This window comes from Neopelma chrysocephalum, unplaced genomic scaffold (assembly GCF_003984885.1).
Source record: "Neopelma chrysocephalum unplaced genomic scaffold, ASM398488v2 Primary Assembly neopelma1_129, whole genome shotgun sequence".
NCBI classification, from domain to species: Eukaryota; Metazoa; Chordata; class Aves; order Passeriformes; family Pipridae; genus Neopelma; species Neopelma chrysocephalum.
In genome coordinates this window covers 62,043-78,082 of record NW_020897791.1, presented here as the reverse complement: position 1 = coordinate 78,082, position 16,040 = coordinate 62,043, and the positions used below count along the sequence as shown (strand labels likewise).

At 55.4% G+C, this 16,040-nt stretch overlaps 2 protein-coding genes across 2 annotated transcripts in view; both read right to left on the bottom strand.

Annotated features, from left to right (window-relative positions):
- Window positions 1–1,619: 1,619 nt before the first annotated feature.
- Window positions 1,620–3,685, bottom strand: MAFA (MAF bZIP transcription factor A). The gene has a single exon (XM_027698552.1). It carries the CDS (start codon window positions 3,632–3,634, stop codon window positions 2,762–2,764), a length of 873 nt encoding a protein of 290 aa, XP_027554353.1. The 5' UTR covers window positions 3,635–3,685; the 3' UTR covers window positions 1,620–2,761.
- Window positions 3,686–9,243: 5,558 nt separating this feature from the next.
- Window positions 9,244–16,040, bottom strand: part of ZC3H3 (zinc finger CCCH-type containing 3) — a gene marked incomplete at its 5' end in the record, with an annotated part of 42,237 nt that continues 35,440 nt past the window's right edge. Inside the window, 2 exons of the mRNA XM_027698551.1 lie at window positions 9,244–9,555; window positions 9,708–9,785. Of these exons, the coding sequence (XP_027554352.1) occupies window positions 9,524–9,555; window positions 9,708–9,785 (110 nt within the window). The remainder of the gene's footprint in view (window positions 9,556–9,707; window positions 9,786–16,040) is intronic.

Sequence of the window (16,040 nt, the reverse complement as noted above, 5' to 3'; positions counted from 1 at the left end):
GGTTTGGGAAAGGCAGCCGCCCCAAACACCTTCTTCCTTCCCACACTCTTCTTATTTAATCGTGGAGCAGCTGGGTGGGTTTTCCCAAATCAAAAAGCGCCACGAAAAAGGAATATCAGGAGGAAAAGTTGGGGAATAACCCACCAGGAAAATGCGCTTCATCCCAAAAAAATTCCAGGAGAGGAGGCGAAGTCCTGCCAGCGGCTGCAGGGGCAGCAGGACAGGTTCTATTTATTTAGACCCAGATTTCCAAAGCTTCCCAGGATCTCAATAAAACCAGGAAAACGGGGTGAATCCCCCCTCCCCAAGCGCCCCAGGGCTGGGCAAAGAGAGGGAAGTGATCCCTCTGCTTCCCAGCTCCCATCCCAAAATCCCGGTCCGACATCGAGCCGAGCTCTGGCTGCTCCAACACCCTGAAAACAAGACACCAAACAGCCAGAAAATGAGGAAGAAAAGGAGGGGTGAGGTCTGGGGGGGCGCAGGAAAGGCAGGATCGGGGGGTTGTGGGGTCACAGGCACCCCAAAAATCCTGGGAAAAGCCCGGGAGTTGGATGGAGGGCGGCAGGAGGAAACGCCGCAGCCACGGAGTCGGAGCAGTTCCCGACTGAGGACCCGCCGAGGCTGAACCTGGGCGAAAACACAGGAGGAAAACCAGAGATAGATTAAAAAAAATTCATATAAAACGCTCCAAAAATACGCCGGACCAAGGGTCGCGTCGGAATTTTTCCCGCCGAGCCGGGAAAAAGCCGCGAGCAGAGCGGCCGCGCTCGGGATTTGCGGGAAAAACGTCCTTCAAACAGTCCCCAAAAAATCCCCTAAACCCCCAAATATCCCTAAAAATACCAGCACGAAAGATTTTCTTTAGGGGAGGCGTGTGATGGTTTGTTAAGGAGTTGTTTGGGGTTTTTTTTTAATCCTCCTTTGAATTAAAAACTCGAGAGGGAAAAGCCAAAAGAGGGAAGGAAAAAAAAATCATTTATTGCCGCTTCAAACCCAGTCGGGGACAAGCTGGGATCACACACTGGATCCGGCGACTTTTTCCGCAGGGATAAAGATCTCCGGGACCTTTCAGTCGAGAAATAAACCCCAAAACCACCCTGGAAAAGACTTTTTTTCAAAAAAGGCAGGAAAAGCGAAAAGCCGGAGTTCAACGGGATTTATCCCCGGGGAGGGTTTGGCATCCACCCCGGGATTTAAAGAGAGGAATAAACGACCCCCTCAAACATCCCTCCCCCCCCGCGAGTTGGAGAGAAAACCCGACCCAGGCTCTAGTTGAATATAAGTTTTTTTTTTATCTTTGATGCAACATCGTTAAAACCGTCACAAATCGAAACAACAGGTCGGTAAAAACGCTTCGCACGATCAGTCCCTAAAATGCACCAGGGCTCCCCAAAAAGCTCGCCGTGTGTCCGCAGGACCCCCTTTTTGTTCTTCCCCCCCCCTCCCCACCCCGAAATTAAGGGTTGGGGTTTTTTTAACGCGTTTTTTTTTCTCCTCTTTTTTAAAAGAAGTGACTCGTTTAAAATAAAATCAAATAAAAAAACAAAACCCACCCCGCTCTCCTCGGCGCGGGCTCGGTCCCGCTTTCGCTCCGACGATTGCACGAATTCTTAATCCTCTTTTTCCTTTTTCACGCAACAAATAATGTGCATTTTCTTTCCGTCTTTTTCTTTTTCTCTCCACCGAACATCGAGGTTAAAATAAAATCCCGTTTCTCCCGAGGGTTAATAAATAAATCTGGTGCATAGTGAGATAGCAGCCAACCGTTCGCAGTCCATATATTACTATATTGCCTTTCAGGTCACCCGAAAATTGTTGCCTCTCCCTTCCCTCCCTCCCTCCCCTCCCCTCCCCACTATTTTTTAAGAGCATAGATAATTTTAAATCTCTATAAAACAGTATTATTTAACCCAATCGATTCCTGTATATAGTGCATTCGGCTTCTTCCCAACATCATTAAATTAACTCGGATATTATTTGCATGCTATTACATACAAACTTTTAAGACTCGTGTAATTTTTTTTTGTCTATTTTCTAAAGGATTTTGGGATTTTTTGTCTTTTTTTTTGGTTTTTTTAAAGTTTTTTTTTTCTCGTAAATCACCAAGCAAAATATAGGCTCAAAAAAAAAAAAAGGCAAAAAACTAACTAATATTCTACATATTTACAAGGGTGAATAAGTTAAACGTGGCTCAGTTTCGCCGGCCGGGAATTAGGGAGGGAAGAGGGGGGAGGCGGAGGGGCCGGACAGGGCGCAGCGCTGCCGGGGACCCCCCCCCGGCCCGATCCGTGGGGACCCCTGGAAGAATAAAAATCAAATTGAGGGGAAAACACGCAGGAAAAGGTGTGTGGGATTGGGGGTGGGGGGAGAAGGAGAATCCACCTGGAAGGCGCTGATGCTCCCGGGAAAAAGGGGGGGGGGGGTGGCCGTACACGTCCCGCATGCAAGGCTGGCTCCAGGTCCGCCCCCCACTCACCCACCCCGGGACCCCCCACCCCGAGTCCCCATGGGCGGGTGGGTGCGTGGGGGGCGAGTTCGACTTCCCCTCCCCAAAATTTCCCGGAGGGGGGAGGGACGTCCTCATATTATTAATATTATTATTATTATTAATAATAATTTTTTCTTTAAAGACAAGCGGCGGGTTTTTTTGCTCTCCCCGCATGAGGAACAACAGCGACGACAAACCAACAACAACAACAAAAAAAAAAAGGGGGGGAGGGGGAGCGATCCCACCACCCCATCCCGCCACATCCCACCAGCCTCACATGAAGAAGTCAGCGGCGGCTTTGGGGGCGGCGGAGGACGGGGAGGGTTCCCTCGGGAAGCCCCGGCCGGCCAACTTCTCGTATTTCTCTTTGTACAGATCCCTCTCCTTGGCCAGGCGGGTCACCTCCTGCTTGAGCTGCTCCACCTGGCTCTGCAGCTGGCATTTCTCGTTCTCCAGGATGTGCCGCTGCTGGACCCGCTTGTAGCGGCAGGACTGAGCGTAGCCGCGGTTCTTCAAGGTCCTCCTCTTCTGCTTGAGGCGGATCACCTCCTCCTTGCTGAAGCCCCGCAGCTGCCGGTTGAGCTCCCGCACCGACATACTCACCAGCTGGTCGTCGGAGAAGCGGTCCTCCAGGCGGAGGTGGTGGTGGTGATGGTGGTGGTGGCCGGGGTGGTGGTGGGCGGCCGGTGGCATCTCCTCGCCCGCGAAGGGCTGAGGCCGGAAGGGCTCGTAGCCCTGGTGGTGATGGTGGTGATGGTGCGGGGCGCCGATCAGCGCCTCCACCGCGTCCTCCGGCGTCAGGTTGAGCGCTTCGGGGTTCAGGTGGTGCTGGTAACCCGACATCCAGTACAGCTCCTCCAGCTGCTGCTTGGAGCCCAGCGAAGCGGCGGCGGTGGCGGCCGGGGGGCCGGGGGCCGGTTGCCCGCCGGGGCTGGGGGCGCAGAAGCTGGGCGAGGAAGGCACGGAGGAGCAGGGCGTGCTGAGCGGCGTGGACGACAGGGAGCCGGCGGGCAGGCGGTGGCACAGCCGCTCCGCCTCCGCCGGCTCCTTCTTCACCTCGAACTTCATCAGGTCGAAGTCGTTCACGTACTCGATGGCCAGGGGGCTCGTGGGCAGCTCCGCGCTCATGGCCAGCTCCGAGGCCATCTCAGTCCATGGAGGGCACCGGGGGGGGAGCCCCCGGGCACCGCCGCTCGCCGACGGGGCTCCGGGAGCCTCCTCCGAGCGCGCTCCGGGGCTGCCCCGCTCCCGGGGGGGCTGCGGGACCCTCCGCCGGGGCTTTGCTGCGGGTTCAGCGGGGCTCCGGGACCCTCCGATGGGGCTTTGCTGCGCGGTTTACCGGGGCTCCGGGATGCTCGGACGCGGATCTGCTGCCGGGCTCCGGGACCCTCCGCCGGGGCTCCGCTGCGGTCTCAGCCGGGCTCTGGGACCTTCTGACGGAGCTTTCCGGTGGGGCTTAGCGGGATTCGGGACCCTCCGCCGGGGCTTTACAGTGGGATTCAGCCGGGCTCCGCGGCGGGATTCAGCCGCGCTCCGCGACCCTGCGACGGGGCTCCGCTGCCGCGCTCCGGGACCCTCCGACAGGGCTGCGCTGCGGGTTAAGCCGGGCTTGGGGACCCTCCGACAGGGCTGTGCCGCGGGACCTTCTGACAGGACTGTGCTGCGTGTTCAGCCGGGCTCGGGGACCCTCCGACAGGGCTGCGCCGCGGGTTAAGCCGGGCTCACGGACCTTCTGCCGGGCTCCGGTGCTCGCCTCCGACGGGATTTTCGCGCTGAGTTTCAGCGGGACTAAGCCTGGCTCCGGGACCCTCCGCTGGGGCTCCCGGGTAGCCCCCTCCGTCCGTCGGGGCTCGGCGCCGGACTCCGGGAGCCTTCTCCGGCCGCCGCTCGGCGCTCGGGGCCGGGCGGGCTCCGGCGCTGCCTGCGGCCGCTTCCCAATGGCGAGGAGCGGGCAGCGCCCTGCCCGCCCCTTCCTGCCTCCCCCTGGCACCTGCCCCGGCCCCACCTCCCCGGGCTGCGAGCCTGAGCCTTCTCCTGCCTCCTCCTCGTCCCGCCGGGACCCGGCGCGCTGCGGGGCGGGGGCCGCTCCCTGCCCGCCCCTGCCCGCGACCGGCGCCGCCGCCGCCGCCGCCGGGCGCTCAATGGAACCCGCCGCCTTTTATACGGGAAAAGGAGGAGACGCGGACACTCCTACAGGGGAGGGGATAATCCATCCCGCCTTATCAGCACGCCGGGATTTGCATATCCCCATGGCAACGCCCCCGGGGCAGCTGTCAGTCCAAGGGGTTTTTTGGGGGCGCACCCCCTGGACCCCCTCCGGGCACCGTCACCTCCCAGTGACAGCTCGGAGAGGGGAAAAAGAGAAAAAAAATCACGTTTTTCTCCCCTCCCCCGAAAATAGGAAAGACCCAAAAAGGCGGGTTATGGAGCCCGAATTGGGTTTGATTCCACCCCGCTGGACGCGGCCCCTTCCCCGCCTCGGGAGCGGCGCAACGTCCTTCCCCTACACCGAATATAGGTATTTCTGGAATTTTTAGGGGTGTTCCCAGAAGACGTTGGTGGGCAGGGAGCGGCCACGAGCACCGGAGCCGGCTCCCCGCGCTCCGCTCCGGCTTTGTGTCACCGCAGGTGACACCCGCACGTGGAGCATGGCCGGGAGTGTCACCAGCTCAAGGAGCGGGATCACCATCCCAGCACCTGGAAAAGGTGTCCCCGGCGCCGAGGGGAAGCTGGTCGGGAGGTTTTGGGGGGTTCTGGATGAGTCCCTGGAGGGGATGTGGCCTCGCTGTTCCTGCTGGCACCACGTGGCCGCCGCAGGACGGGAGGGATTTGCAGGGAAACTGAGGCACGGGGGGAGTAGCCCTGGAGTTGTCCCACCCGATCCCAAGGGATGAGCGGCTGCATCCCACAGAGGCATCAACACCCACCCACATACCCCCCTCGGGGTCCAGGATTGAATCCCAGATCCCACTATATCCCAGCCCAGCTGCATCCCACCCCACTGCATTCCACAGGCAGGTCCTTGGGATGGGAGAGGTGAATCCATGGACATCCCTGCTTGGGGACTTGGGGACAAGGGACACTGCCCTCCACTGACCCTTCAAAAGGAGGGATTATTTGGGCCAAATTAGTGCAAAAAATGAGGGTTTTTTTGGATGAAACCCCTTGTCCTGCTGCATCCCAGCAATTAAAATCACACATCATTCCAGCCCCTAGAGGGTTCATCTTTCTCCTCCTAATTTTGTTGGGGCAGGTGGGGGGGATTTGTCCCCCCTGGGAAGGGTCACAGTCCCAGGCAAAGGCCCAGCCGAGATCCTGGTGGTGCTGGATGTTATCCCATATTGGATAACCAGGGACACAGATATCCCACATTGGAAACCCCAAACGTGGGCTTGGGATAACGACCCCCCCCTTCAGCTCGAGAGAGGGGACAAAATAAGGGACAAAAAGGGCATCTTGATGATTTTGCAACAAAAAATTCCCCTTTTTGCTCAGTGATTTTAACCCTTTTTGCTTTAATTGTGCCACCCTAAATCCATCCTCAGTCACGTCCTCAGTCAGGATTTCGGGATCCTGCCCTGGGAAAAGACGGGGTGCCCCCTCCCTACCCCTGGCACCACGTTCCTGCCCGGAGCTACTCCCATCTTGGCCCCCCCCAGCAGCTGCCACCCGCCACGGGCTGGGAGCCACGGAGGGATTAGGGACGGGATGGGATCCAACGGGGCCGTCGCTGCTCCGTGGGTATTTTTAGGAAATGCCCGTGGCATGTCCCCAACCCTCCTGGACACGCCAGAGCCGTCAGCTAAGTTTACTCACAGGGGGTCAAGTGACATAACCAGGTTGGTGGCCTCGGGGATGGCCTTGGGATCACGTCACCCTCCGCTTATGGAGCTCGTGTGCCCCGTTAACCCTTCCAGTGGGGCCTGCCCCGGCTTCCCGGGATATTCCAACAGGATCCAGACCAGGGGCTGGTGGCTTGGGGACCCCTCACTGGGACATCACCCCATGGAGAGGGTGGTGTCCCATCAGGATGAACCCCATGAGCTGGTGGGATCATCTTGATGCTCCACCAGCATCTGCGGCTGGACACGGAGAAGGGTCAGGAATTTTGGGAAAGGGGTGAATCACACAGTGAGGATGGGAGGAGGAGGAAAAGGAGGAGGACAAGGAGGAGGGCAGGGAACCCCTCACCCCATGGAGAGGGCGGTGTCCATCAGGATGAACCCCATGAGCCAGTGGGACCATCCTGGTGATGCTCCACCAGCATCTGCAGCTGGACACGGAGAAGGGTCAGGAATTTTGGGAAGGGAGGGAATGAAACAGTGAGGGTGGGAGGAGGAGGAGGAAGGCAGGGAACCTCTCATCCCATGGACAGGGCAGTGTCCCATCAGGATGAACCCCATGAACTGGTGGGACTGTCCTGGTGATGCTCCACCAGTATCTGCAGCTGGACATGGAGAAGGGTCAGGAATTTTGGGAAGGGGGGAAATCACACAGTGAGGGTGGGAGGAGAAGGAAGACGACAAGGAGGAGGAGGAGGAGGAAGGCAGGGAACCCCTGACCCCGTGGAGAGGGTGGTGTCCATCAGGATGAACCCCATGAGCTGGTGGGATCATCTTGATGCTCCACCAGCATCTGCAGCTGGACATGGAGAAGGGTCAGGAATTTTGGGAAAGGGGGGAATCACACAGTGAGGATGGGAGGAGGAGGAAGAGAAGAAGGAGGAGGAGGGCAGGGAACCCCTCACCCCATGGACAGGGCCATCAGGATGAACCCCATGAGCTGGTGGGATCGTCCTGGTGATGCTCCACCAGCATCTGCAGCTGGACATGGAGAAAGGACAGGAATTTTGGGAAAGGGGGGAATCACACAGCGAGAATGGGAGAAGGAGGAGAAGGAGGACAAGAAGAAGGAGGAGGAGGAGGGCAGGGAACAGCCCCCCTGATGCCAGGCAGGAACCCGATCCGGCGGGTGCCCACCCGGCACCTGCTTCCCCGGCAGGGGCCCAAGAGCGGTGCCAGCAGCGCCCGCCGCAGGAGGGTTTTCCAGGAAATGTTTATGGAGCCTTCTAGAAACTCCATCCACGGCACCTCCAGGGAACGTCCCTGCCGGGTGCCCATCGTTCCCATCTTCCCAAGGAAGGACGGATAAACCCCCCGGGAGCTCGTGCCAGAGGCATCACGGCCGTCGGAGACTCAGGAGAAGCCACTGGGGCTCGGAGACGCCTCTCCAGGGGCTGAGCTGATCCCGAGCTTGGGAATCAATCACCCCCCAAGCGGAGCCTTAACGACAGCCAGCAGCAAATTCCAAGCCTTCCCAGGATGGGAGCGGCGGCTCCGAGCGGAGAAGCCTCTCGTTGCCTCATTTAATTAGCGCTGCACGAGGCTTAATCCTCGTTAGGGATCCATGGATATGGGAAAGCCCCAAAGCTCCACACGAGGCCATCCCGGAGGATTCGCAGCTCCTTCTCCTCGGGGGTGGTTTTTAAGGGAATTTAGACAGGTTGTTTTTTTTAGGTGAAGAAATGTCGTTTCTGGGTGGAAAAAAGTCGGAATAATAATAAAAAGAAATAAATAATAAATAATAAAATAAATATATAATAAAATAAGTAATAAAAATAATAAAAAATAGATAATAATAAAATAAATAATAACAATAAATAATGAAATATATAATAATAAAATAAATAATAAAAATAATAAACAACAAATAATAAGATAAATAGATAATAATAAAATAAATAATAAAAATAATTTAAAAATAAAAAATAATAAATAAAGATTCAAGGGTTGGAGCAGCTCCTCCCTTGGATCCCGCTGGATTTTTGATGGGATGTTCCCGCTGGAAAGAGAGAGGAAAGCCACACTCCTGTCCCCTGGGGGAGGAAAGTCTTTTATTTACAAACCAAACCACAGGAATTAAAATAAAAGACATTTCACGGCGACGGAGACGACGGAGCTTTTGTTACAAAACAGCTCTTGGGATACAAGGGACATCCCAGAGTGGGATCCATCCATCCCTAGGGGGAAATGCTCTGGATTTGGGATGGTGACAACCCCCCTTCCCGCCGTGGGGGTCTCTCAGGGAAGGGAAACCCCCCGGGGAGGTGTTTGGATGCCGTCAGCATCTTCCCGGAGCCACGGAGCACCTGAGCCCATCCCATTCCCGGGAAACATCCTTGGGGAGCCCCAGCGCTTCCCCACATCCCTGCTGAGCCTTTTTTTTCCCGCAGGATTTCACCTGAGGGGCGTTTGGATGGGCAAATCCTGCTTTCCCCCCATGCTTCGGAGGTGTCCCCCAAATCTTATCGGCAGGGGGTTCCCCAAAATCCCTGGGAAGTGGTGCCTATGGATGCAAAACCTCATGGTGCTGGTGACATAACGCCCTCTCCGTGCTTTGATCCGGCAAAAAAAACCTCTGGAAGAGTCGGTTTGGGTGTCCCACTTGGATGAGGAGAGGTGGGAATTAGGAGCAACTAGATCCCAAAACTTCAGGGTGAGAGCTCAGCACCGCTCCCAACACACATTCCCGTTAGGATTTCTCTCGGCACACGGTTCTGCTCCAAGAAATCCCCTCCCAAAAGCAAGGGAATGGAGTGGGATGGAGGGATCAGGGCTGTGGGGGCTTTACATCCCTTTACATCCCGGCCCTGGATTTGGGAATGTCACCTCAGGTCCCTGGATCACCTCGTGTCCGGGACAGCACCCACGGGAATGGGAAGCTCTTCCCAATCCCACAAACACCCAAGGAGCTTCCACTTGGGCAGGACTTGCCTCTGTCAAACCAACGGAGAAAGGTCGTTTATTGGTCAACTCAAAGATTCCAAACAAAGCCGCTTCCTGTGGGAATTCCCGGCGGGAATGAGAGGCGTATTCCCACGCTGCTCCTTGTCCGAATGGTGTCCCGGAAAAGCGAGAGGAGAAGGGGGTGGTGCCATGTCTGGACACGGCGTCCTGAGGTAGGTGCCAGGTCGTGCCCGGCTCTCCAGTTCCTGAGCGGGTCGGCTGATCCCGGGATCGGGAAATCGGGAATTCCTCACAGCCGGGGCTTGATCTGCAGCCGTTTGCCTGGAAGAAGAGCAGGGAAAGGGGATGGTGGGAAGTGAGGGACACACCTGGATGCTCCCAGGCTTCTCCTTGCCTGGTCATGAGGGGTTAAAGCACCGGAAAAACTGGGAATGTGGGTGGTTTTCTGCCCCGGTAGCGCCCACCGGCCTCACCTCTGGCACCTTCCACGCGGGTGTCCTCTGAGTCCTCCGAGGATTCCCGTGGCAAAATCCTCTTCCTTTTGGTGGTGCCTGGGAGGGGAAAGGGAGAAAAGAGGAGAAAGTCCTGGAGGTTGGCTCAGGTCAACTTGGAAATCCCTTGGAATGAAGGAGTGGGAGCGTCCTGAGCTCCTCTTCTACTCCACGTCCCCCTTGGCCACATCCAGGATGGCTCATTCCCGAAATCCCTGAGCATCCTCAGGGCACTTGGAGGTCCCTTCCCATCAATCTGCTGCAAAAATTCCCAAGTTATGGGTGGAAAAGAGAATTAAAAAGGATCCAAACCTTCCCACTGGAGCGCAAGGTGAACACCAGGATCCGTGTTGGGGCTGGGATGGAGCCAGGAGGAGCAGAGCACTGGGAAGCAAGGGGTTAACTCCTGCTCCACCCCCCAGGAATTCCCAGGTGATGGCTTCTGCTTCCTCCAAAGAGGGGCCTGGATGCTCATGGAAAGCCTTTGGGAGGTGACCTCCTTGGAGAGGACAAGCCCAGGAACATCCCATGGATCGAGGTGGGAAGTCCTTCCCCCGTTTCAACCCAACCTTTGTGCAGGTTCTCCTGTTTTCCCCTCTCCAAAGGGTTTGGAAAGGTGGTTCTGTGGGGGAAGCGAAGGGTGGGAAGGAGAGCGGTGGCCCCTCGGGATGGATGGAAAGATTGGAGAAACAGGAGGTTTCCCAGAAAAAAACGGGCCCGCAGCTTGTTGGAGGTCTAGTGGGAAAATTCCCCCTTCTCACCTGGGATTAGAGGAGGGGGGAAGGTGATGGAGAAGGTGATGGAGAAGACAGAGGGAATCCAGCCCAAAACCCCTCCAGGTGTTCTGGGGCAGCAGCACACACAACTTGGGAGCATTCCCACAAAATTCCACAACCCGATTCCCAACGTGGAGGTGGGACCACGGGGACCTCGGAGAAGCCCAGAAAGGAAGGATTTGGGGGGGCAAGGGAGGCAGGAGAGGGGGGGAGAACCCCAAGCAATGCCCGACAACGGGGGAATCTCCGAGAGTTTTCCTTGGCTTTTCAACCTGGATGAACAAACCGGCTCCGAGCGGGAGCGGCGTCGGCAGCGACATGTCGCTCCGGAGCTAATTTATGGAAAACAAGGAGGGCTCATTGAGCGCCTTCCCACCCTTCACACAACATCCATACATCAGGGGCGGCCGTGGGATTAGTCACCGGCAACGGAGCGGAATCCGGATCCCGGGAACGGCGACACCCTCCTCCTTTTCCAGCTGACCAGGTGGGTTTTTCCGGACTGGGATTTCCAAATCCCGCCCCGGTTGCTGGAATTAAGGTCCAGTAGGGCTGCTCGTCATCACCCCGAGGGGTCAAAATCAGGGTGTCCGTGTTCCTGCTCCACCGGCAACCTGGTTCAGTGGGAATGGTGGGAAGGGCTCGATTCCCTTTGGATGAGCCTGAGAAAACTTCCTTAGTGAATCTCTCCCATCCTGGTTGCTGGAATTAGGGTCCAGAGCTGCTGGTTGTCACCCTGAGGGGTCAAAACCAACATCTCCATATTCCTGCAGTGTCACCTCAATGGGAATGGTGGGAAGGGCTCAATTCCCTTTGGATGAGCTGGAAAAAACGTCCTTGTGGAGTATCTCACATCCTGTTTGCTGGAATTAAAGTCCAGAGCTGCTGGACCTCAAGGGGTCAAAACCAGCATCTCCATATTCCTCCAGTGTCAGTTCAATGGGAATGGTGGGAAGGGCTCAATTCCCTTTGGATAAGCTGGAAAAAACTTCATTAATTAATATTTCCCATCCTGGTTGCAGGAATTAGGGTCCAGAGCTCCTGGTTGTCACTTCAAGGGATCACAATCAGCATCTCCATATTCCTGCGGTGTCAGTTCAATGAGAATGGTGGGAAGGGCTCAATTCCCTTTGGATGAGCCTGAGAAAACTTCCTTAGTGAAGATCTTCATTAATTAATAATTTCATTAACTAATATCTCCCATCCTGGTTGCTGGAATAAGACTCCAGAGGTGCTGGACCTCAATGGGTCAAAACCAGCATTTCCATGTTATCCCACCAGTAAATGCAACATCAGTTCAGTGGGAATGGTGGGAAGAGCTCAGTTCCTTTTGGATGAGCCAGAAAAAACTTCATTAATTAATATTTCCCATCCTGATTTCTGGAATTAGGGTCCAGAGCTGCTGGTGGTCATCCCAAGAGGCCAAAATCAGGATGTCCATGTTTCTGCCCCACCAGCAACCGCGGTCCTGGTTCAGTGGGAATGGTGGGAAGGGCTCAATTCCCTTTGGATGACCCGGAGAAACATCCTTATCTGATCTCCACGAGGCACCTCAATGATTAAAGAAGTAGAAATATAGATTCCTACTTTTTTGGGGAGGGGATTTTTAAATTGACCATAATTAAATTCCCAACTCCGGCACGGAACCCGGATGCTGTCGGAGCATCCGCGCCCCATTCCAAACACATCCCTCAAAACACCCAGGCGGGAATAAGGAAACAAACCCAAAACAGGTCGTGTGAAAGGACTGAAGTCCTTGGGATGGAGGGAGATGCCGCTCCTGGAAAAGCCGGAGCGGTGGGATGGGTGAAAACCACCTCCAAGGGGCGGGAAACCCGGAGCAAATGGTGAGTGGGGGGGAGTCGCTTTTCCAACCCCGGCGAAGGAAAAGACATTTTCCGCTTTTGTGCTTGGGAGATCCTGCAAATGGTGTGATCAATCTTGGGCCTCTCTTCCCCCCCTTCTCCCGCTTTTCCCTGCCTTTGGGAAGTGGCTCCATCCATCTCCCGGGAACCAGGTGCATCATTTCTGGTTAGCAAAAGAGAAACCCCCTTTTTTATATTTTTTTGTTATCCCATTACTACGATTGAACCACTTCTGAAGGAAGAGCAACCGCGGTCGGAGCGCGAGTTTTCCGTCGGAAAACCGGGTGGCTTTTTGGCCGGAGAATTTGGACTTCCAGCGCTTTTTTTTTCCACCCCCCTCCCCTTTTCCCTGATGGAAATCAACATTTATTTTGCCTGAGCCTAAGGAGGTGTCAGGCAGACGGAGGGGACTTGCCACTCTTCTCCGGGAGAAAGGAGGGAAAAGCAAGGAAATCTAATCGGAATGTATTATCCAGTCCGAGGGGCGGACGGGGCAGTAAATCACACTTCAGGTGGCCCCATTAGATTTTTCAATCAAAACCTGGTTTTCGGAGCCGAGAGGCTCCAGCTGCATCCCACAGGGAAGGGAAAACCCAATTTGTTTCCTCCAGCTGCCGTACAAGAGGGATTTAAAGGGATCTCAAGGCAGGGAATCTCCTCAGGGTGAAGGGGAAAAGGAGGTGGGTCCGTGCCGGGCCCCAAATCCTCTCCCTGCTCAATTCCTGTGGGTTTCTCCACAGGGTGGGAAAGTGGGAAGTAGCTGGAGATGCCCCAAAGCCCCAAAGCGGCAGGATGTGGCTTTTCCAAGTTCCACCATCCCGCTATAAAAAGCTTTGGAATTTCTGTGGGTTTCCCTTCCCGATGGGATGTTCGGGCTCCGTCGCTCTCCCGATGCCACCAAGTGACACAAATCGGGGGGGTCAGGAGAAAGGAGGAGCAAATCCGCATTTCCAAAGTGATTCCTCCAGAAGCCAAAGCCATAAGGAACCTTGTGTGTCCCTAACTCAGGATATTCCTGATTCCAGCAGCAGGGGATGGTTGGATCATGACTCGCCCCCACTGGGGCTGGAAAAAAAGGAGGAGTAAATTCACATTTCCAAAGTGAATCCTCCAGAAGCCGAAGCCATAAGGAGTTGGAATTGGACAATCCTTGTGAGTCCCTAACTCAGGATGCTCCTGATTCCAGGAGCCGGGAATGGTCGGATCATGACCCACCACCACTGTGTTCCTCCTGCTGGGGTTGGGGCAAAAGGAGGAGAAAACCCCCACTTCCAAAGTGATTCCTCCAGAAGCCAAACCCATGAGAAGTTGGACTTGGATGAACCTTGTGGGTTCCCAACTCAGGATATTCCATGATTCCTGACGGATCATGACCCACCACCACCGAGTTGCCCCCACTGGGGTTGGAAAAAAGGAGGAGAAAACCCACATTTCCAAAGTGATTCCTCCAGAAGCCAAAGCCATAAGGAGTTGGACTTGGATGAACTTTGTGTGTCCCTAACTCAGGATGCTCCTGATTCCAGGAGCTGGGGATGGTTGGACCAAGACCCACCACAAATGGAGGGGGTCAGGAGAAAGAAGGAGCAAATCTGCATTTCCAAAGTGATTCCTCCTGAAGCCAAAGCCATAAGGACCTGGACTTGGATGGTCCTTGTGGGTCATTAACTCAGGATATTCCATGATTCCTGATGGATCATGACCAACCCCCACTGGTGTTGGAAAAAAGGAGGAGCAAACCCACATTTTCAAAGTGATTCCTCCAGAAGCAAAACCCATAAGACGTCGGACTTGGATGAACTTTGTGTGTCCCTAACTCAGGAAGCTCCTGATTACAGGAGCTGGGGATGGTTGGATCATGACCCACCACCACCATGTTCCCCCATTGGGGTCAGGGCGAAAGGAGGAGCAAACCCCCACTTCTAAAGTGATTCCTCCAGAAGCCAAACCCATGAGAAGTTGGACTTGGATGAACCTTGTGCATCCCTAACTGAGGCTATTCCTGATTCCAGGAGCTGGAGATGGTCAGACCAAGACCCACCACAAATGGGGGGGGAGCAGGAGAAACAAGGAGCAAATCCTCATTTCCAAAGTGATTCCTCCAGAAGCCAAACCAATGAGAAGCTGGACTTGGATGAACCTTGTGCGACCCTAACTCAGGCTATTCCTGATTCCAGGAGCTGGGGATGGTTGGACCAAGACTCACCACAAATGGGGGGGGTCAGGAGAAAGGAGGAGCAAATCCACATTTCCAAAGTGATTCCTCCAGAAGCCAAACCCATAAGGAGTTGGGCTTGGATAAGTAGGACCTTGTGCATCCCTAACTCAGGATATTCCATGATTCCTGATGGATCATGACTCACCACCACCATGTTCCCTCTGTTGGGGCTGGAAAAAAGGAGGAGAAAACCCCCATTTCCAAAGTGATTCCTCCAGAAGCCAAAGCCATAAGGAGTTGGACTTGGATGAACCTTGTGCATCCCTAACTGAGGCTATTCCTGACTCCAAGAGCTGGGGATGGTTGGGCCAAGACCCACCACAAATGGGAGGGGCGTCCATGCCAAAGCAGGAGCAAACCCACACTTCCAAACCCCTCACTTCCATAGCGATTCCCCTGGAAGCCGAAGCCGTAAACAAACCCGGGAGCGGCCTCCTCACCTCCCCCGAATTCCCGGGAAGCCGGAGCTCGGCGGGGCCGTTAAAAAAAGACTTGGAGCAGCATCTTCCATTAACGTTACGACCGTGAAATACGACAATCAAACGGCGGCCGTCTGGCGGCAAATTTGCCCCCGCCCGAGCTGCTCGGGGTTTTATCGCCGCTCCGACGCGCGGAGAAGCTGTAAAATGTTTACAGAAAGGGTCGTTTGAAGCCATAAAATCCTCTTTTCTCTCCTAAACAAGGCTGAGCGGAGCCATTTACGCGGCCCGGAATGTTCGTCGGGGGAGAGGCGGAACATCTGTTCTCGCCGGGAGTTTTGCGGCGATCTCTTCTCGAACAAATTAACTTAAAATGGGGGCTTCCTAATTAAATTAGCGCTCGGGTTCGGAATGGGTTGAGTTTGGGATGAGGGGGCCGGCGAGGCTCCGGCACGGGGGATTTAACTGGGAGGTGAAATATGGAAAAGGCCGTTACCCGGGAACGGTCGTGGGAGGGGAAGGGGAGAGCGTTCTCCCGCCCGTTATCCCGGTTGGATGACACAGGGTTGTTCCAAATCTGGAAGGGGTTTGCCCTCCCCGTTCCGCAGGGGGTGCTTGGAATGCCCCAGCGTCCTCAAATCCCGGAATCATTTCGGCTGGAAAAGACCATTACCCGGGAACGGCCGTGGGAGGGGAAGGGGAGACCGTTCTCCCGTCCGTTATCCCGGCTGGATGACACGAGGTTGTTCCAAGTCAGGAAGGGGTTTGCCCTCCCTGTTCCGCAGGGGGTGCTTGGAAAGCCCCAGCGCCCTCAAATCCCGGAATCATTTGAGCTGGAAAAGACCCCCAAGATCATCGAGTCCAACCTCTGCATTTTGGGAGGTGCTCAGAAAGCCCTCCCTCAAATCCAAGAATCATTTTGGCTGGAAAAGACCCCCAAGATCACTGAGTCCATCCTCCGTGTTTTGGAAGGTGCTTGGGAAGCCCCCCCTTAATCCCGGAATCATTTCGGCTGGAAAAGACCCCCAAGATCGTCGAGT